This window comes from Podarcis tiliguerta, assembly GCF_965153285.1.
Source record: "Podarcis tiliguerta genome assembly, chromosome: 1".
Taxonomy (NCBI): domain Eukaryota; kingdom Metazoa; phylum Chordata; class Lepidosauria; order Squamata; family Lacertidae; genus Podarcis; species Podarcis tiliguerta.
Window position 1 is genome coordinate 3578494 of NC_139534.1, and position 20127 is coordinate 3598620.

Here is a 20127-nt window from a genome sequence, read left to right on the forward strand (position 1 = left end):
AAAATAATTTTATAAATAAAATGAATAATAGGGGTAGGACATTCTCTATTTCTTTAAATAATTAACTTGATGGCATTGCCTAGTGAATTGTCTATTTGGACTTGTTTCTCTGTCACCAAATTTAAGTTTTCTCCCCAGTTCTTCTACTTTATCACTGAGTCATCATTGACTATGGTCAAGTATATGGTCGAGTATCAAAGGAAACTGCAATTTAGGGTCAAAGCAATATATTGTAGATTCATAAGTGGGGCTGGAGTTGTTTAGCTCCTTTTTATAAATGTATTTAAATTTAGTTAGATCTTTTAGCATGCCTAATCCTGGATTTTGGACATGTAAAAATGTTTTTAAACATACTTTAAAATAGAACCTAAATTAAGAGCTGGTGTAGCATGGTAACTGAGCTTGGAATCTGAAATTTTTTTCTTAGACATATCTCACTCGTCCTAATTCCTTCCACCTGCAACATGGAAGATACAAATACTGGGTGATATCCAATGGCGTAGTTTTGTTAGCATAACTTCCCCTCGCTCTCCTCTCCCTGCTCACCCACTGTGATCTCCTTAGATCTGCTCTGGAGGATTGGGGGAAACCCCATAACAGATTTTGGGAGGTTGCAGGGAGAGGAGGGGAATGTGAAATTCCATTGTGCGGCTAGAAGTTTCCGTTCCTTGCATTAATGGAACTACATTGGGTACTACTCCCTGACTTAACCTTACATGTAGTTTAAGGATTACAGTTAGACAACGTGTAAAGTGCTTTGAACACTACAATACCAAATTTGTTAATAATAATTAGCATTTTAAATTAATAGTCCAACAAGCAACAGCAGTGCTAGTGCCAGGAGAATGACTATGTCATGCCACCCCATTGCAATGGCAATGTTTAACATCAAGTTCATACTTGAGCGTAACGAACAAAAGTATGCTACCAAGAAAATATGTTCATTCCAGTACACATAGACAATGGTTTAAGAAACAATACTTGGGAACTAGCTCGGAGGAGGAGGCAACAGGAGAGTGCAAACTTTCCCTTTAGAACAGACAGCAATTATTATATGTACACACTTGGGAAACTATAATTTATTTTAACTAACTTTGGTTAGAAGATTGTGCTTTCAGACATTGATTTGTGAACTGACCTTCTCAAGTGAACGAAGAAACTTCCAAGTTTCTTGCACTGATGGGCAGAGGAAGTGAGGGCATAGGATTGCAATATAATGGCTGAGGGTGCCGTGTTTTGCTTTCTTAACCACTCTGGATCGCTTATCTAATTACATGGGAGGGCTTCAGCAATATTTGAAATACATTTAATAGATTACTAGCTGCTCAGATTTAAACCCTTTGGTCCAGAATGTCTTCCTGAAATGTTGTCTAAATCCATGCTTTCAGATGCTGTTCTAATTCAGTGGTAAGTATGCCCTGTGTTAGATGTTATGTTTTTGGTATAGCAAGTGTTAGGGTTGTTTAAATAAGATATTTTTACTGGAAAACTGTTATGCATATGATAAGCTTATATTCTCCCTTGTCGCTCTCTTTATTCCAGCATCTGAACCCAATCTTAAATTGCGATCCAGGTTAAAGCAGAAGGTTGCAGAAAGGCGGAGTAGCCCATTATTACGAAGAAAAGATGGACCTGTAGTTACAGCTCTTAAAAAGCGCCCATTAGATGTCACAGGTAGGTTGCTGACCATGAGCTAAATTTAAATTACAAAATACGTAAATATGTTTTATAAATATTATGTCTTTTTTATATAATTGCAATAATCACTATGTGTTTTGTATTCCTATTCCATTATTCAGTGAGCAATGACTCTCTTTCAGTAAATTTGTTGTATTTTTCTGCCCTTACCCTCCCAGAGTTAGTCCATCTGAGGATTGTGGCTATTCAAATTCTGAGATGTCAGTATATATAGGATATGGGAATGGTGTCTTTTCTTCTAGTAGGCTACAATAATTTTGGTAGTGGTTAAAAAACTGAACACCAAAGCTGTAATTTCTACTGATGCTTCTAAATTGCCCAGTAACTGAATTATACACCATAAGGGAGCATGTTTTTATTGATTTTTTGTTAATATATTCTCCTATAATTTTAGAATAAGTGAACACTTATACCAGAAGTGAAAATATTCATTTTTAATGCCTTGCAGCTCTATCAGTTATTATAATTAGAGCTGTAGAATTGGATCCAGAGCGTCCATCACACAAGTTTGTGGAAGGGACAGAGATTTATTTAGGAAAAGGTGGTTTTCATCCATTGTCCCCTTCCCTTGCAGCCCCCATCCTGCTTCCCACATTATTTATTTACTAGAAAATAATAAATGCTAGGCAAGTTATGTAACCGTAGGTAAAACATTTTTTAGTTGTCACCTCTTGGATGGTATATCTTGACATGCCGTTGTTTAATATGAACTATTTTTGTAGCTTTTCGATATAATGATAATTCTTACCATAAATTGTCAGTTACTTTATAGACTTGTAATTGTATAATTAATTCTGTACAATCTTGTGTGTATTTGGAATATTTGCAGAGTTATGTTAAAAAAAATCCAGTTAGTTTGATAAGTTTGTTGAGTTTTAGTGGAAATGCTGAGAAAATCCTGTTATTTTGTAATATGATTGCATGACAGTGGCATTAATAAATGGTTTTCAATGTCTTTTAGACTCTGCGTGCAACAGCGCTCCTGGATCTGGCCCTAGTTCTCCAAATAATAGTTCCAGTAACATAAGCACTGAGAATGGCATTACTGGATCAGTTGCAAATCTTCAGGCAGAGGTAAAATACATTGCTTTGCACATTTGTGTTTCTTTCTACAGTACACCAACTTGCATTATAGATTATGGAGAGCAAAGTACTTTACTTCAGATGTCACAAATTTTTAAGAATAGACTGTAAATAGAAAATGTGAAAAACCTAAGTATGCTTCCATTTTTGTCGCAGTGAGTCAATATTTACAGATTTGCCTGTGAAGGGAAAGTTGTATAATCACCAAAGTTCTGAAAAGTATGTTAAAAAGGAAAAGAAAAGATTGAATACAAAAGCTGGTAAAAAATGCACTGTTCGCGGTGTTATTTAAACTGTGCATACAACTTAAACTGTGCATACCCATTTTTATTATTGGGTATTTCCATTTTTCAAATATTTGTCACCTTTCCAGATAAATATTCACAGTATGACTTGTTCAATCACCTTACTTCATGTCATGCTCAACCAGTTATGGGGAACCTTTGGTCCTACAGATATTGCTGAAGTGCAACGGCCATCATTGCTAGGCCACTGGCCATGCTTGCTAGGGCTGATGGCAGTTGTAGTTGAGCAACATCTGGAAGACCAGATGTTCTCCACGCTCCCCAAGCTGAAATGAGTCCAAATTAGATACGGGTTGCGTGCCCCTCCCCATTCTCCTGTGCAGCTAAGAGAAACTCTTCAATAGCCTTTACTTTGCTTTCTAGTCTTGGCTATTTGCAAACTTGGGCTCATAGTTTATCACTGACTGTTCAGTTTCAAAACAAGCTATCTTTAAGCCCTTGGTCATGAAGCTGACTTGCTTTGAACTAAGTAGTTTAAACCATGAACCAAGGTTCACATGCAACAGAAGAGCCAAAATTAGTGGAAACAAAGTAAAGGCACCCAGAGAAGGATCTCAGGATGATCATGGTAAATGGCAAACTAATCTGGAGATGGACACATTCCACAGGTGGTATTTTTAAAATAGTATTTGTTGTGTTTATGTATTGCCTTTCTGCCAAGACACCAAAAGGGGCTTTATAGCTTTAAAATACTAAAACAAATGTTATAAAATATGGAATTTGTATGCATTTCCTGGCCCTGGATGCTAGGTGGAGGTAATAGTCCTCTTTATGGACCACCATCCAGGAGAAATACTCTTCAGGTGAGACCCAGTGGTCCCACTGCCACCAGCCTAAACCAGTCTTGCCAGTGGTCAGGGATTATTTTCCACAAAGAAGTCTTTTAGAGATAAAATTCTCTATAAGAAACAGAATGATAGGATGATGAATATCATAGTTCATCAGTATCTGAAGAACCACAGGTTAGCTGCCCCTTCCATAATCAATAGTATCAAAACCACTGAGATGTTCAGGATGGTGAGCCAGGTTGCACTTGCCCTGTCACTCTTCCAACATCAAGCAGGAGAACCAATACAGATTGTGTGCCAAAACCAGACCTGAACCCAGATTGAAATGTATCCAGATAAGGATTCTCATTCAAAAGTGGGCACAACACCCTGGCCCAAGAAGGGGATATTAGAGACCAGACAATATAATTCCCATGGCCCAGGGATGACACTTCCAGGAGTAGCCTCACAGTCACCTCTTGAAAGGCAGCTGGTCCTGTTCCCTCTTGTAAAGATGCATTCACCACTTCCTAGACTCAACCAGTCAACCTCTTCCTGTCAGCTGTAAAATGTAAATAGTGAGCAATATAAATAGTAGGCTGTATGCCTCGCAACATCTTTACTACACTGCTATTATATCCAACTCCTCAAAAGATTCCATCAATGGTGTCTCCAAAATTTTTTACACATCACTTGGGAAGACAGGCAAACTAATATCAGTGTACTGGAAGAAGCAAAGATCACTAGTGTCAAAGCAATGATTCTTCAACATCAACTTCGTTGGATGGCATGTTGTACAGATGCCTGATGATCGTCTTCCAAAGCAACTACTCTATTCCAAACTTAAAAATGGAAAGCGTAATGCTGATGGTCAACAAAAGAGGTTTAAAGACTGTCTCAAGGCAAAAATTTTAAAATGTAGTATAAACACCAACAATTGGGAAACACTGGCCTGCGAGTGCTCCAGTTGGAGAACAGGCTTTACCAAAGGTGCCATGGGCTTTGAAGACACTCAAACTCAGGACGCAAGGGCTAAGAGGAAGGCACGCTTGGCAAATCCACACCGTGATCAACTCCCACCCGGAAACCAATGTCCCCACTGTGGAAGGACATGTGGATCCAGAATTGGCCTCCACAGTCACTTACGGACTCACTGTTAAGACCATATTCATGGAAGGCAATTTTACTCGGCTACGAGTGATCGCCAAAGATTGTTGTTGTTGTTGACATTTATATACCGCCCTTCACAGAGCGGTCAAAACGGATATGCTTTATTTTATCAAAATATTTAGCAGACATGTTACATCATGTCTATGAGGGTTCTTTCACTTTTCTCTGTGGGCCAAACAGGCCCTGAACAGCTTGGAAGTACTCCATTGGGTGGCATTCTTAGGAGAGAATAGTAAAGGTCAGGTCCTCTTCTCTGCCATTACTGCCACTGAGTACTCTCGATAATGGACTTTTACATATGTTTGGTCTAAGTTGTATGTAACAAATAGGTATTTTCTGTGAACTACAATATATTAAAAACCATAGTTATGTTTTTACAGAAACTGAAGCTCTATCTTTAAAACATAACATTCCATCAATATTTTTTTACTAGTATTCTGACACAGAAATTAATGAACATGAAGCAGATCATACACATGAAGTTGCTTTTGGCATCAATTACAGATTGTATTTCAGCTTGCCCAACACATTAAAATTGGTGCTATTAGACTTACATTTCACACAGTACTTCATAAAATTGCAATTACTGTGAAAAGTGTTAAGGTTGTAACACCTGCTGGTTATGCTGGGAGCCAATCATTAAAGCATTTTTCATGAGAAATAGTATTAAGCTTCTGGTCAGAAGAGCACTGAGATGAAAATGGTCTGAAATACACACAAATGTAATTACAAAAGTGTTCAAGAGATGTATTGTTGAATAGATGGTAGTAAAGGAAAGATGATGACTTGCTACTGGGTGAAATCAACAAATTTGTTGAGAAACTCTTTAGCCGTACTCAGTGCTGCAAAGGTTGGCATTTCTCCCCCTATAATTATCTTTTTGCAGTGCACTGAGAGCAGGCTTAGACATATCTGCTTGTTTGAAATGTATGATTAGTAATCAAATGTCACAAATTTATTTCATATTCTCCATTAATCAAGCCCACATCTTTTTAGTTGATGGTTCAAGGCCAGTGGAATTCTATGATTTTAAAATTAAATCCAATAGATTTAGTTTAGTAATATAACCTAGCATTATAATATAATAATATGAATAAAAATCAAGGCTGGCTTCAGTGAATGATATGGATCTTCACCCCTTTTCCTACCCCAGCACTTGATCACTTCTAAATGCACCAGGGTTTTCTTCCTCAGCTTCCTTGATACCTGACAAGCTGCTCTGGATGGCTTACCTTTAGGTAAACTTGTTGCAGTGTGGTAACAAAGATTGCCTCCACAAAGAGGGAGCAGAAAAGCCTCTTTGGGCACACAGAGGCAATCGTTTGCTAACTTCAGATTCAAATTAGTAGGTGATTAATATTAAAATACCTTCAAATAATTTTTTTACAACATATTTGTGTAAATCTATTAATTTGTAATCAACAACTGTTCCCCCCTAAAGTTTAGTAGCTGCTATTGCAAACAGTGGATAGTTATATGGAAACAAGCTAATGTCACGTGTCTATGTGTTGTTGTGTTCCTAAGTATTTGGGATAAAAATCACTGACTTGAGTGATAAGTATATTGGTGCAACCTGCAAGGTATGGCATATACAGTACAGTTGTACCTTGGAAGTCAAACAGCTTAGTTCTCAAACGTTTTGGCCCCCGAATGCCGTAAACCTGGAAGTGACTGTTCTGGTTTGTGAACTGTTTTTGGAAGCCAAACGTCCGACGGGGCTTCCACGACTTCCAAATGGCTGCAAGAGCTTCCTGCAGCCAATCAGAAGCCATGCTTTGGTTTCTGGATTCTGTTCGACTTCCAAGGTACGACTGTAGTTGATTTTGCGTACAATTAGATAAAGTGGACATTCATTCAGTGTCATGCAGCAATTTTGTCTTAAAATGTATATTTAGCCTTATGATTATAATCCGATTCCCTCTAGTTGCATTGGGCTTTGAGGAAGATTCAGTACAGTTTGATCACCAGTAATTCCAATTACAATTCAGTTGCCCTTGTATTTAATGTTACGTTCCTTTCCAGACTGGTAATGATGATAGGTGAAGTGTGTGGTTCTTGTGTTGTCCTTTCTTCTGAGGCAACCATTTCCCCCCCTTTTCAGACCAACCTGGCTCATAGACTGGTGAATCGTGAAGGCTCAGTAACGCAGCTTCCTTTGTACACATCTCCCTCCTTGCCAAATATAACGTTAGGACTACCCGCAACTGCCCCGTCCAGTGTAAGTGATGTTTAATGCAAAGTTTTTTGGGGGGCTTTATCTGTTACATTAACTGTTCATAAGCTCAATGTATTACCAGTTATATGCTTGCAGGGGGGATCAGGACAGCAGGATGCTGAAAGACTTGCTATTCCACCCTTACAACAACGAATCTCCTTGTTTCCTGGCACCCACCTCACTCCTTATTTGAGCAGTTCTGCAGTGGAAAGGGATGGGGGAACTGCACACAACCCTCTTCTTCAACACATGGTCTTACTGGAACAACCAACTGCACAAAACCCCTTAGTCCCAGGTGAGCACAACCAGAGTTTTACTGAAAAAGCATGTCTGCGTTCCTCAGAGTCAGGGCCAAAAGCCAAAGGCTAGCTTCAGATATACATATCTCAACTTAATAAACTGAGATATGTACAAACCTTGTGCCGGTGTGCGCTGACCTCTCACTGCCCCTTTCTTTTCTCACTGTGCTGTGATTGAAGTTTTCCTGGGTTAATTAATCATAGTTTCCCATCGCATCTAAATTTGGGGCCTACGATTACAGAATCTGAAGCCACAGTTTGGAGTTGGTCTTTCTGACCCTGATTTATCCAATCCTGACTACAGTTCCTTGATTTGGATGCAGTGAGAAAATCTATAGTTAGCACATTCATGAAGACTTCAGTTACAGCATGTCAGGAAAGAAGGAGACAAGGGCTTGTACAAGGATGGAGTGCCCAGTTTTTGTCTCTCGGCATATTATCTCAGACCAAAGTGTGATAAGTTAAGAGAATACAGATAATGAATACACAAAGGAAATAATTTGTGTCCACGGTGGATGTGGAAAGGAGAGATTAGGGTGAGCACAAACTGGCTTGAAAGAGAAGCATAATAAAAAGTGCCCGGAGTTCCCCCTGCCAAGGGTTGATGGGATCCTGCCGCTGACGGACTATGCAAGTGATGAAGTGAGCACTGACTGCAGTGATAGCTGTGTTAAGGCGCACCAGACAACATCAGCGAGCAAGTGCCATTTTAATTTCTTCCAGTGCCCCAGACGCAGCATCACTCTGAAGTGACACTGTGTCCAGGAGGATTGGGGAGGAGTTAAAATGATAACTTACTGCGTTAATGTTGCACCAGAGTGTGCTATATCAGGAACAGATCAAAATGAAAGTTTACTGTAGGTGTGCAGTGCTCCTTTCAGTTGCTAGCCAGCCAGGTGCCCAGGCCTTGGGGCTCCGGCATTTGCTTGCGAATGCCACATGCTGACAATGGACCATTTTGCTGTTGGTCAATTGCACTGAATTACGTTGAGTTCTAGTGCTGTAAAGGATGGCAAGAACTTTCTCTCTCCCCACTATCTGCATACAGTCAAACATCGTTCTGCATCTTCCTCCACCCACTTCGGCGATCGTCCGTGGCAAACCTGGAAGTACCGGAATGGGTTATTTTGTGTCATTTTTGGCTTGCAGACTTGCCTCTGGAACGGATCCCGTCTGCAAAATGAGGTTTGACTGTACTGTTTTATCAACTGGCCATTTTTTATGTTCTCCCCACACCAATGAAAAATGTTGAGCTTCCTGCTCTGGAATTCAGTGCCCATTCTGTAGAGTACACAAATAGTAAACTGTGTGAATAGAAGCCGGACACATTGGGGTGTCTGCAGATTGGAAATATGCTGATTAATGACACTTGTGATGGAGTGTGACAGTGCTTGTCTTTAGGGGGAAAAAGTCTCCAGGACAGCTCTCACTTATTCCTCATATTGCTGTCTAGCTAATCTTGACTCTGAGTCAACATCAAACTGTGTCTCATTGTTTATCTTCATCTCTGTTGTTTTAAAAACCTTTCAGCAGCATGACATAACACGGTGGCTGGCTTAATAGCACACGTTCTTACCGTGTGAGTTACTCAAAAGCTATTTTCTCCCTTCCTCTTTTCTTCTTTCTTCTTCTCCGCTGTTTTCCTCCATATTATCTTCAGACTGGTATCTTTCAGGGCTCGGGGCACTGCCCCTCCATGCGCAGTCCCTGGTGGGCACAGATCGACTCTCTCCCTCCATACACAAACTGCGGCAACACCGCCCTTTGGGGCGCACACAGTCTGCTCCTCTTCCCCAGAATGCACAGGCCCTCCAGCAATTAGTGATCCAGCAACAACATCAGCAGTTCCTGGAAAAACACAAACAGCAATTTCAGCAGCAGCAGCTGCACATTAACAAGGTAGGTATGCTGGTCGCTGGCTCTTACTCATGCAATTTTAATGCCCCCGTTTTGAAATGTTTTTTGCTCTAATATGTACTGCTTATAATTATGTAATGTCAATTTGTCTTCATCCTTGGGATTGCTTACTGTTAGGATCAACGTAGAAAACACAGGGGGAAATTAGACATTAGAAATGTGTACAAAATTGGCTTTTTAAAACTAAGTAGTTGGAAATAAAAAGGATTCCATTGAAAGTCACTTATTTGAGTGAAGTGTGTATGTTTCCTTAATTCATTCACCAGAATACCATTCTGCGTGAAAGGAATTATTCTGAACACTGAATTAGCACCTGGGAACCTTGAATTCTATTCACAGCCTGACAGACTCCTTCTTCTTAAGGCCATTTGCTGCTCACTTTCTTTCCTTCTCCTCCTAAAAGGATTCTGTATATTGACTATTAATATTTATGAGGTATGTGAAGGCTGAAAGAATTATGTAAGTGTTTAATGTCTAAAATTCCAAGAACCTTTTGAGAGAGTAAGCTGATAAGCTTATTTCCAAATGGACATATAATTCACGAACATCCTGATTTTAGGTGTGTGTTTATTCCCCATCCCACCTCTCTCTCCATGCCTTACTATAGGCATCTTACAGTTGGAGTGAAATCAGTAACCAGATTGGCTTTCAGACTGTTGTGGTTTCATTTATGGTAGATAGATTATTGCTGTTCTTTGATTAAAACCACCACAAGAATGAGTTATATTGGCCTAAAGCTTTGGCTGCTCGTGTAAATTTTTTTCCAGTGAGAAAAGGAGAGACAATTGGGGGGGGGGGTAAAGCACTTTGTTTATAGAACAGAGCAAGACAAGATGATTACACAAGCCACTGACGTCATTTTTGTACTTCTGGAAATATGCCACTGCTATGCATGTGCCAGACCTGGACTTCATTCAAATTAGCATACTGATGTAGTTTAGAGCTATTATTTCCATGGAGATTTCATTTGCTGTTCTACAAACATACTTTGTGAAGCAAAGCTTAAAATTAGGGTTATTAGAAGACATGGGTGATGCAATCTCTTTGAAAGTAAATATACTGCAGTTCATTTATGTCAGTTTTAAAGATCCTGTTGCTAGTATTGCAACAAAATATGTGTTAAAAGATTTCATTTATTCAAGCTTGAATGCAGACCTTCCTGGAATCAGGTTTATTATTTCTAGGCAGACTATCTTTCCCCCCTTTCAGTAGCTTAAAACCTGGATTTAGACTGTTGATTATCTCAATTTCAGGCTTCAACGGACAGTTCCCAGTGTTTCAATCTCATACAATAGCAGAAATCTCTCAGTCTGCCAGTTTTGTCTTATAGCAGAGAACCTTAACACTGTACCATCATAGCTGTGTGCTGTGTGCAGTTTCTTGCTGTGTGGGTTAGGTCCTGTCCGATAATTATGTTGAAAATAACTAAGAACCCATTTAAAACAAATGTTCAAAGGGAAGAGTAGAAATGCATATGAAGCTGACCAAGGTCCTTTGGCGATGGAATTCAGGCATCTCATTATCTGTGATACTATGGCCAGAGGAAAAAGCTCCTGGCCTACTTTCTCTTATGCTTTAATGTCACAGTTGAAATGACCAAAGGGTAGCATTGAAGTTACTGGGTCAGTAGGATCGGGTGACACACGAGCCAAAAATGTTACACCTGGCACTCATTCCCTTAAATCTTCTGTCTCTGGCCTGACTCCTTGGTGTGAACAAATGGTCACATAGATGGTCACTAACTGCCCTCCCCTGCTTAATAATCTGGCTGCCCTGCCACTTGACTGTTTGTAGGTTCAGCTGTTTCACATGTTGGTACCGTCTTGCTTCCAGATAATGTCAAGGAATAGCGAGTGGGCTATGAAAAACTCAACAGAGGCAGCATACTAATTTAGGCTGCAACCCTAACCTGACTTACCGGAATTCAATGTGACTTACTTCTGAGTAGAAACTTTTAGGACTGCCTTGTTAATTACCGTATTTTTCTGTGTATAAAACGAGCTTTTTTGATTCAAAAATAAGCTTCAAAATTTAGGCTCGTCTTATACACAGGTAGTGCTGAGGGGGAAGGGACACGGGTGGCGCTGTGGGTAAAACCTCAGCGCCTAGGACTTGCCGATCGCATGGTTGGCGGTTCGAATCCCCGCAGCGGGGTGCGCTCCCGTCGTTCGGTCCCAGCGCCTGCCAACCTAGCAGTTTGAAAGCACCTCCAGGTGCAAGTAGATAAATAGGGACCGCTTACCAGCGGGAAGGTAAACGGCGTTCCGTGTGCTGCGCTGGCTCGCCAGATGCAGCTTGTCACGCTGGCCACGTGACCCGAAAGTGTCTGCGGACAGCGCTGGCTCCCGGCCTATAGAGTGAGATGAGGGCACAACCCTAGAGTCTGGCAAGACTGGCCCGAACGGGCAGGGGTACCTTTACCTTTACCTTAGTGCTGAGGGGGGATGCATGAATGGTTTTTTGCCCTAGCCCGAGATTGTAAGTTGATTGTTGGGGAGGGGGGAATTCAATGAATCGCTCACCCGCCAGAATGCAGCACACAACCTCTCACATTGCTTACAATTGCCGCTTACAATATCGGGCTCGCACTTCGTTTCGATGGGTGAGCGATTTTTGGCATCTCCCCCCCCCCCCAACAATCCAGTGGCCAGTCGCCGCTTAAAAACTCGCAGAAACCACCTATCAGCTCCCCAATCGCCACCAGCAGCCACCAATCACATTTCCGCTTGCTGTGACAAGGGCAGCCGTCTATTGGCTGTTGCATCGGCAAGCAGGAGGGTTAATGGCGGTGATCAGGTGATCAGGCAGCTGCAACGCAAGCAGTTGTGTGCTGCATTCCAGCGGGTGAGTGATTTTCGGTATCCCCCCCCCCCCCAACAATCAAGCGGCCAATGCCGAAAATTGCTCACCCACTGAAACAAAGTGGCAATTGGCCGCTTTATTGTTGGGGGGGGGGGGAGATGCAAAAAATCGCTCACCCGTCGGAACAAAGTGCGAGCCCAAGATTGTAAGTGGCAATTGTAAGCGACACGAGCGGTTGTGTGCTGCGTTCTGGTTGGTGAGCGGTTTTCGGCATTCCCCCCAAATAATCCTCCCCCAAAGCTCAAGCCCCCTATTTTCTACATTTTGAGGCCCCCAAAATAGGGGGCGTCTTATAGACGGAAAAATATAGTAGTTTTAAAAATATATAGTTTCCTTTTTCAGTGCCCACACTTTCTGCCAAATACAGTGGTACCTCGCAAGATGAATGCCTCGCAAGACGAAAGAGTTTTTTGTTTTTTGAGTTGCTTCGCAAGATGAATTTCCCTATGGGCTTGCTTTGCAAGACAAAAACGTCTTGCGCCTTTTTCTTAAAACCGTCAATGCATTCCTATGGGAAACTGTGCTTCGCAAAACGAAAAAATCACAAGACGAAAAAACTCGCAGAACGAATTAATTCTGTCTTGCGAGGCACCACTGTAAGTTGTTTAGGATACACAGTGGTTTGGATACAAAGTGTCCAACATAGTGGAAAGGTAGGAGAGATCTGCAACTCACCCAGGGAGCCTGTTTGGGCCATGGCAAGATCTGTGTCCATGTGCTAAATCTGATTGTATGGCGTAGAGCTGGGCACCAGATGTGACCTAATCACAAACCAAATCAAGCCAAGTTGGTTTGACCCTGGATTTGTCAGTCCTGGGTCCGATCAGCTACACCTGGAGCAGTGCAGGCTTATCAGAGGGAAGGGGGAGTCTGGTGGCAAGCGGGGGAGGGGGGAGAAGACATGCTAAGAGCACGTCTGTGTCTCTTTCTCAGTGTCGCCTGAACACAGGCATTTACACCCTAATTAAAGGCTGTGAAATCATTGGAGGGCCTGAGTGGTTAAATGAAACAGTTGTGAAAATGAGCAAGCTATCGTGTTATTCCTTTGCTTAAAATATATCACATGCATCTGGTTTAGGAATTTAGAGTTTGTTATAAGAAGTAAACTTGTTATAAATGGCAGGGAAACTTACTTTTCTCCCATACTTTACAATTGCAAATGGTTTCTTTGATTAGACTTTGCTTTGACTCTTGAGGTCACACTTTCAGTGGTTAATTTTGAGGAATGTTTTCAGATTATGCCAAAATCCAATGAGTCTTCCCGCCAGCATGAAAGCCATCCTGAAGAGACTGAAGAAGAACTGCGAGAACACCAGGCATTTTTAGAAGACCCGTATATTGAGCGGATATCAAACCAAAAGGAAGTCAGTATGGTCCAGGTGAAGCAAGAACCTGTTGAGAGCGATGAAGATGGAGAGTTGCCACAAGAACTAGAACCAGGGCAGAGGCAAGCTGAGCAGGAGATGCTATTCAGACAGGTAAGACATGGTGCAATAAGTGGCAGCATGCTAATATTACTTGATGAAAATATTCTGGAGGTTTGTATGTTTGTTTGCTGTTCTGAATGGAGATAAACCACATAAAAGACATTTACTAATTGAAACAAAGCTGATTTTGTATAGACGTTTTAAAAAGAGGCAGAAGCACTGCTTGTGAAATTGACTTCATCTGGTTTCATCTGAGAAATGTAGGAAAAGGAAGTGCTGGACACATTTTCTTTTCCTTCCTCTGTATTTGCATCATATGCAGGCACTCATATTTAATATTTACCGTATTCAGGAAGTGTGACCCCTCATGACTGAATCATTTTTATGAAAAGGTAAAGGATGTGCATGGGCTGTCAACCTGTAGTTCATGCCCATTGAGACAAATCTCTGCCCTAATATGAATCATTATTGTGTATAATTGAGTTTATAGTGACTGAACGGCTCTGAATCTTCTCAGTGTTAGAATAATAATAATAATAATATTTTTTTTATTTATACCCCGCCCTCCCCAGCCAAGGCCGGGCTCAGAGCGGCTTACAAGCAATAATAAAAACAAGATGAATGATTACAACTTAAAAGCAAAAGTAAAATACAACATTAAAATAATGGAACATTAAAATATTAAAATGTAGCCTCATTGTAGGAGGAGAAGGAAAAGAAAAAAGAAAGAGAGGGAGGGAGGGAATCAAATTGGCTCCAAGCCAAAGGCCAGGCGGAACAACTCTGTCTTACAGGCTCTGCGGAAAGAAATCAGATCCTGCAGGGCCCTGGTCTCATGAGGCAGAGCGTTCCACCAGACCGGAGCCAGAGCTGAAAAGGCCCTGGCTCTGGTTGAAGCCAATCTAACTTCCTTAGGGCCTGGGACCACTAGGGTGTTGTTATTTATGGACCTTGAGACTCTCCGTGGGGCATACCAGGAGAGGCGGTCCCGTAGGTACGAGGGTCCTAGGCCGCGAAGGGCTTTAAAGGTCAAAAGCAGCACCTTAAATCTGACCCTGTACTCCACCGGGAGCCAGTGCAGCTTGAAAAGCACTGGGTGAATATGCTCCCATGGCAGAGACCCCGTGAGGAGCCTCGCTGCAGCATTCTGTACCCGCTGGAGTTTCTGGGACAGCTTCAAGGGCAGCCCTGCGTAGAGCGAATTACAGTAGTCAAGCCTGGAGATGACCGTCGTATGGATCACTGTGGCCAGGTCGGGGCGGGAAAGGTAAGGGACCAACTGCTTGATGCGGCGAAGGTGGAAAAATGACGCCTTGGCTGTTGCTGTAACTTGCGCCTCCATGGAAAGGGAGGCGTCAAGGATTACACCCAAACTCTTAACGGAAGGCAATGGCACTAATTGGGCCCCCGCAAGAGAAGGGAGTTGGTCCCTCATCCCCATGCCATCCCGACCTAGCCATAGGACCTCTGTCTTCGAAGGATTTAGTTTCAATCGGCTCCCACGAAACCATCCAGCTACAGCTTCCAAACATCTGGTCAGTGTGTTCGGGGCCGAGTCGGTGTGGCCATCCATCAGCAGATAGACCTGAGTGTCATCAGCATATTGGTGACAGCCCAGCCCAAAGCTCCGGATAATCTGGGCAAGGGGGTGCATAAAGATGTTAAAAAGCATCGGGGAGAGAATTGCGCCCTGCGGCACTCCACACACCAAGGAGTGGCGCGATGACATTTCCCTCCCTAGTGCCACCCTCTGTCCCCGACCAGAGATAAAAGAGCACAACCACTTACGGGCTATGCCCTGTATCCCCACGTCTGCGAGGCGGTGGTCTAGAAGATCATGATCAACCATGTCAAAGGCTGCTGACAAATCTAAAAGGATCAGCAGTCCTGACCCGCCTCGATCTAGTTGTCTACGGAGATCATCTGTTAGAGCAACCAGAGCCGTCTCCGTCCCAAAACCAGGACAAAAACCGGACTGAAATGGATCTAATGCTGATGTTTCCTCCAGAAACCTACCAAGCTGTTCAGCAACCGCTCTCTCAATTACCTTACCCAGGTATGGAAGATTTGAAACTGGGCGGTAATTGGATAGGTCTAAGGGATCTAATGAAGTTTTCTTTAAGAGTGGACACACCACTGCTTCCTTCAGTTCCCCTGGGAATGTCCCGGTGTCAAGAGACAAATTGATAATTTCAACCAGGGGGGTCCGCGCAACATCTGGACACTCCCTAATCAGCCAAGATGGGCACGGATCAAGGAGGCAGGTGGTGGGCCTACTAACTTGGAGGAATCTATCCACATCAGTAGGGAGTATCCGATCGAAATGGTCCAACACTGGACCTGAAGTCAGTCGAGGGGCCTCCAGTTCAGTCACTGTATCTAAATTGGCAGGGAGGTCACGACGGAGCAACAGGACTTTCTCCGCAAAAAAGCTCGCAAATGCCTCACAGCTGTGGGTCGAATTTGTGCTTAAATTTGGTTGTCCTCCTAAGGACGTTATTGACCTAATTATTCTAAAAAGTTGTGCCGGGCGAGAGCTAGCGGATGCAATGGAAGCTGCAAAGTAAGATTTCTTAGCAGCTTTCATAGCCATCTCATAGGCTTTCATAAGCATCCTATAAGATGTTCTTGAGGCTCCGTCACGAGTTCGTCGCCATACTCGCTCTAGCCGTCTGAGATCCCGCTAGAAGCGGGGTCACAGGAAAGAACTCTGCCGTACACTGAAATGCAAGTTTATTTCGCAGAGTGATCATTCACCTTTCCATGCACAGGATTACTCTTAAGCCCAACAAGCAGCTTGGGACTCATTTTAATTTCTCAGACCTTACGCTTTTTACTTTTTCTCTTTCTTGCTATCTGTCGAGATCTGTTCTTCTCTGTCACATCTCTTTCCCATACTCCTTATTTTGGCATTTTTCTCCACTTGCTGTACTTTCTCCTTCTCCACTCAAAAAATGAGTGGGATTTGCTGCTTGTGTCCCAGCAGTCTTGGACTATTTATCTTTATTATTATCTGAGATGTTCTTTTTCTGCTGCTTCTTCCTCTTCCTCCTCCTCTTTAGAAAGGTTGGTGATAAGGTAATTAATTCAACTGCCATTTAAAAACAAGACCGCATTCATAAACAAAATGTTAACAGGATATATGAGTGGTACCCATTTGTCTGAATACTCTTTTTAAGGGAACACTGGTAAAAGGCTTAACATGTGAAGTGGTGCAGCAATAAAACTGCTAGCACATTTGCAAAGCTAAGCGGGACCTGGTATGGTTTCAGATTGGATGGTGGGCCACATGTTGCGATTCCTGCATTGGACTAGATCAGCCTTTCTCAACCGTGGGTGCCCAGATGTTGTTGAACTACAACTCCCATCATCCCTGACCATTGGCCCTGCTAGCTAGGAATGATGGAAGTTGCAGGCCCAAAACATCTGGGGACCCAGGGTTGAGAAAGCCTGGACTAGATGATCCCCGGGTCCCTTCCAATTCTACAATTCTGATTCTCTGTAGCTGCACCAGTGATTTTATTCATTGTATCATTTTAATTTGTGTTTGCAATAACAATTCACCCTCCCTAACAGCAAGCACTTCTACTGGAACAGCAACGGATTCTTCAGCTGAGGAACTACCAGGCATCAGTGGAAGCTGCTGGCATCCCAGTGTCTTTTGGAGGACATAGGCCACTTTCTCGTGCCCAGTCTTCACCTGCCTCTGCCAACTTCCCCATGTCCGTACAGGAACCACCCTGCAAGCCACAATTCACAACAGGTAATGGACAAAACTATTCTCACAGTATTAAATTTCACCGTAAGTTCAGTTTGTTACAGTTAGCCTTCTAAATGTATTTGCCAGTAGTTGTGTAGGTCAAGATTTGCTTCATTGAGGCAAAGTTGCCATAAGCAGTTTAGTATCCTCCTTTGCACAGAACCCCCCCCCCAAAAAAACCCCCAGCATTATCTTGGTATGGTGCAGAATTTCCTGATAAGAACCAGGTGGTAAGGAAGAGGAGAGTCAAAGGCAGTAGAATGAAAAACCCCCAACAAGTTGTCTCTGGAAGTCCTATTTCACCCCTGTGTCTTTTGAGCCAGTCAGCAAAATTATAACAAATCATCATATTTGAAACCTTTTTGGCATCAAAACCCGTGGGAGCTGTGGTTCTTATAAAACTACATTCAGCATGACCATTGCTCATCCTTTGGTTAAAACAAACTTTTAAAAGCTGCTCTTCTTGGAAAACTGTTTAGTGGCATAGCCCTCCTTCACCCCCACCTCCGACTTGAAAACCTTTTGAATTTTGCAAACATTTTGGCCAGATACTAAGAAAAAAACCAAACAAAAAACCTTGAGAGCTTTTGCAAGCATCATCTACAAATATTTTCAAAATGTGGAGGGTGTATGCAGCCCTCACGTCCCCTGCCTGCTCCCCCATCAGTTCTCTCTTCCCCCACCTCCTTTGTGAAGAGGGATGAGTAACCAGTAATGGGAGGGCTCACTTGGCCAACAGAATCCAGAATTAAAAATAATATATTTTGAATATTCTCAGGAACACTGTTTCCTTTCAGCATGGTGAGATTTGTATTTTTCAGTGGTCAGATGTAAGAAAAGAAAAGATGTGGATGGGTGGGCAGCGGGGAGAGCAGTTTGGAGGCTTCTGGTAGGGTTAGGGCTGGGGTCCTTCTTGCACCAAGGCACAGACACAACCTTGCTATATCTTCACACGAGGGTAATGATGATGAAGTTATTATTTATATGCTGCCCATCTGGCTGGGTTACCCCAGTCACTCTGGACAGTTTCCAACAAAGTATTAAAATACAAAAAAACTTCAAACATAAAAACCTCCCTGTACTGCCTTCAGATGTCTTCTATAAGTCTGATAGATGTTTATTTCTTGGACATCTGATGGGATGGCGTTCCATGGGGTGAGCATGACTAGCAAGAAGGCCCTCTGAATGGTTCCCTGTAACCTTCCTTCTCTCAATTCCCCCCCCATTGGATTTAATTAGAACTGTTGTCTCTTCTCACTGGATGCCAGTAGAAGAGAGAAGAAACTTCAACACTAGCACCAGAATATGTCAAAAATATGCCCATCCTTTTTCTGTTGCCCAGGTTATTTTTGTGTGTTTTTGGTTAAAGGTAAAGGGACCCCTGACCATTAGGTCCAGTTGTGACCGACTCTGGGGTTGTGGCACTCATCTCGCTTTATTGGCTGAGGGAGCCGGCGTACAGCTTCCGGGTCATGTGGCCAGCATGACTAAGCCGCTTCTGGTGAACCAAAGCAGCGCACGGAAACGCTGTTTACCTTCTACTTGCACTTCGTGCTTTCAAACTGCTAGGTTGGCAGGAGCCGGGACCGAGCAACGGGAGCTCACCCCGTCGCGGGGATTTGAACCACCAACCTTCTGATCAGCAACTCCCAGGCTCCTGTGGTTTAACCCACAGCGCCACCCGCGTCCCATGTTTTTGGTAAAGCTGTGTCCAAAAATCAATTCAAAATACTCTACTTCAAAGAATACATTCTATGCACATATAATAATAGTGCATTTAATAATGTAGTTCTGTACGCATCTACTCAGAAGTGTTTATCTCCCAGGTAAATAAGTACAGGATTGCAGCCTGAGTTACTTTGTATCCTTTAATGCAGGCCTTGTGTATGATACTCTGATGCTGAAACACCAGTGCACTTGCGGCAACACAAACAGTCATCCAGAACATGCAGGGAGAATCCAGAGCATTTGGTCCCGGCTTCAGGAGACAGGTCTTCGCAGCAAGTGTGAGGTAATGGATGGCCTAATAGAATCTGGGGAAGGCAAACAGACTTGTGATACTGGGGAAATGAGGCCTGCCCATATATATAATTTATATATGCAGCATTCTGATAGAACCTTCCTGTCTGATGTGCTAGTGTTGTGGAGTGCTGTTATTGTTTTTACACGGTCAGGCCTTCAGAAATAGAGCTGTGGTCAAAGGTTACCCAACCCTCTACAACACAGGGATTCTACAACTTCATTTTGTTGCATGTGTACACCAACCTGATAGTACATACATGGGAAAAACTCTGCAATTTCATGTGACTTATTCTAAGCCTATTAGGTTTTATTTTAAAGATGCACAGGTTGAAATTTCTGACTAGTTTGTTAACACATCATTTACTTGCATTTGCATAATTGGTTTGCATTTCACACTAAGCCAAGCCGTGTCTTCTTGTGACTGTGTGGGCTCCCAGAGAAGAGATTGTGGCTGCTGTGCTTCTATCCCCCAACTCCCACATTGATTTGCTCTAGCGTTGTGATAAGCTAAATCATGGTTTGACTTTGTGTGTCATCTGAATTCAGGCTGGTGGTTTAGCTCTCTTGAGATTAACCATTAAGTGTAACCAAGGTTTGGCCTA

General features: G+C 42.6%; 1 protein-coding gene across 10 annotated transcripts in view; it reads left to right on the plus strand.

Annotated features, from left to right (window-relative positions):
- The window catches only part of HDAC4 (histone deacetylase 4), a 123351-nt gene that overhangs the window by 61589 nt on the left and 41635 nt on the right, over positions 1-20127 (plus strand). For 6 of the 10 annotated variants that reach the window (XM_083401022.1, XM_083401020.1, XM_083401024.1 and 3 more), the window contains 8 exons: positions 1543-1674; positions 2660-2772; positions 7125-7241; positions 7335-7533; positions 9213-9436; positions 13552-13794; positions 17320-17506; positions 19381-19514. In XM_083401022.1, the coding sequence (XP_083257148.1) occupies positions 1543-1674; positions 2660-2772; positions 7125-7241; positions 7335-7533; positions 9213-9436; positions 13552-13794; positions 17320-17506; positions 19381-19514 (1349 nt within the window). Of the gene's footprint in view, positions 1-1542; positions 1675-2659; positions 2773-7124; positions 7242-7334; positions 7534-9197; positions 9437-13551; positions 13795-17319; positions 17507-19380; positions 19515-20127 lie in introns of all 10 variants that reach the window. The other 4 variants (XM_083401021.1, XM_083401016.1, XM_083401019.1 and 1 more) reach the window with 1 other exon arrangement.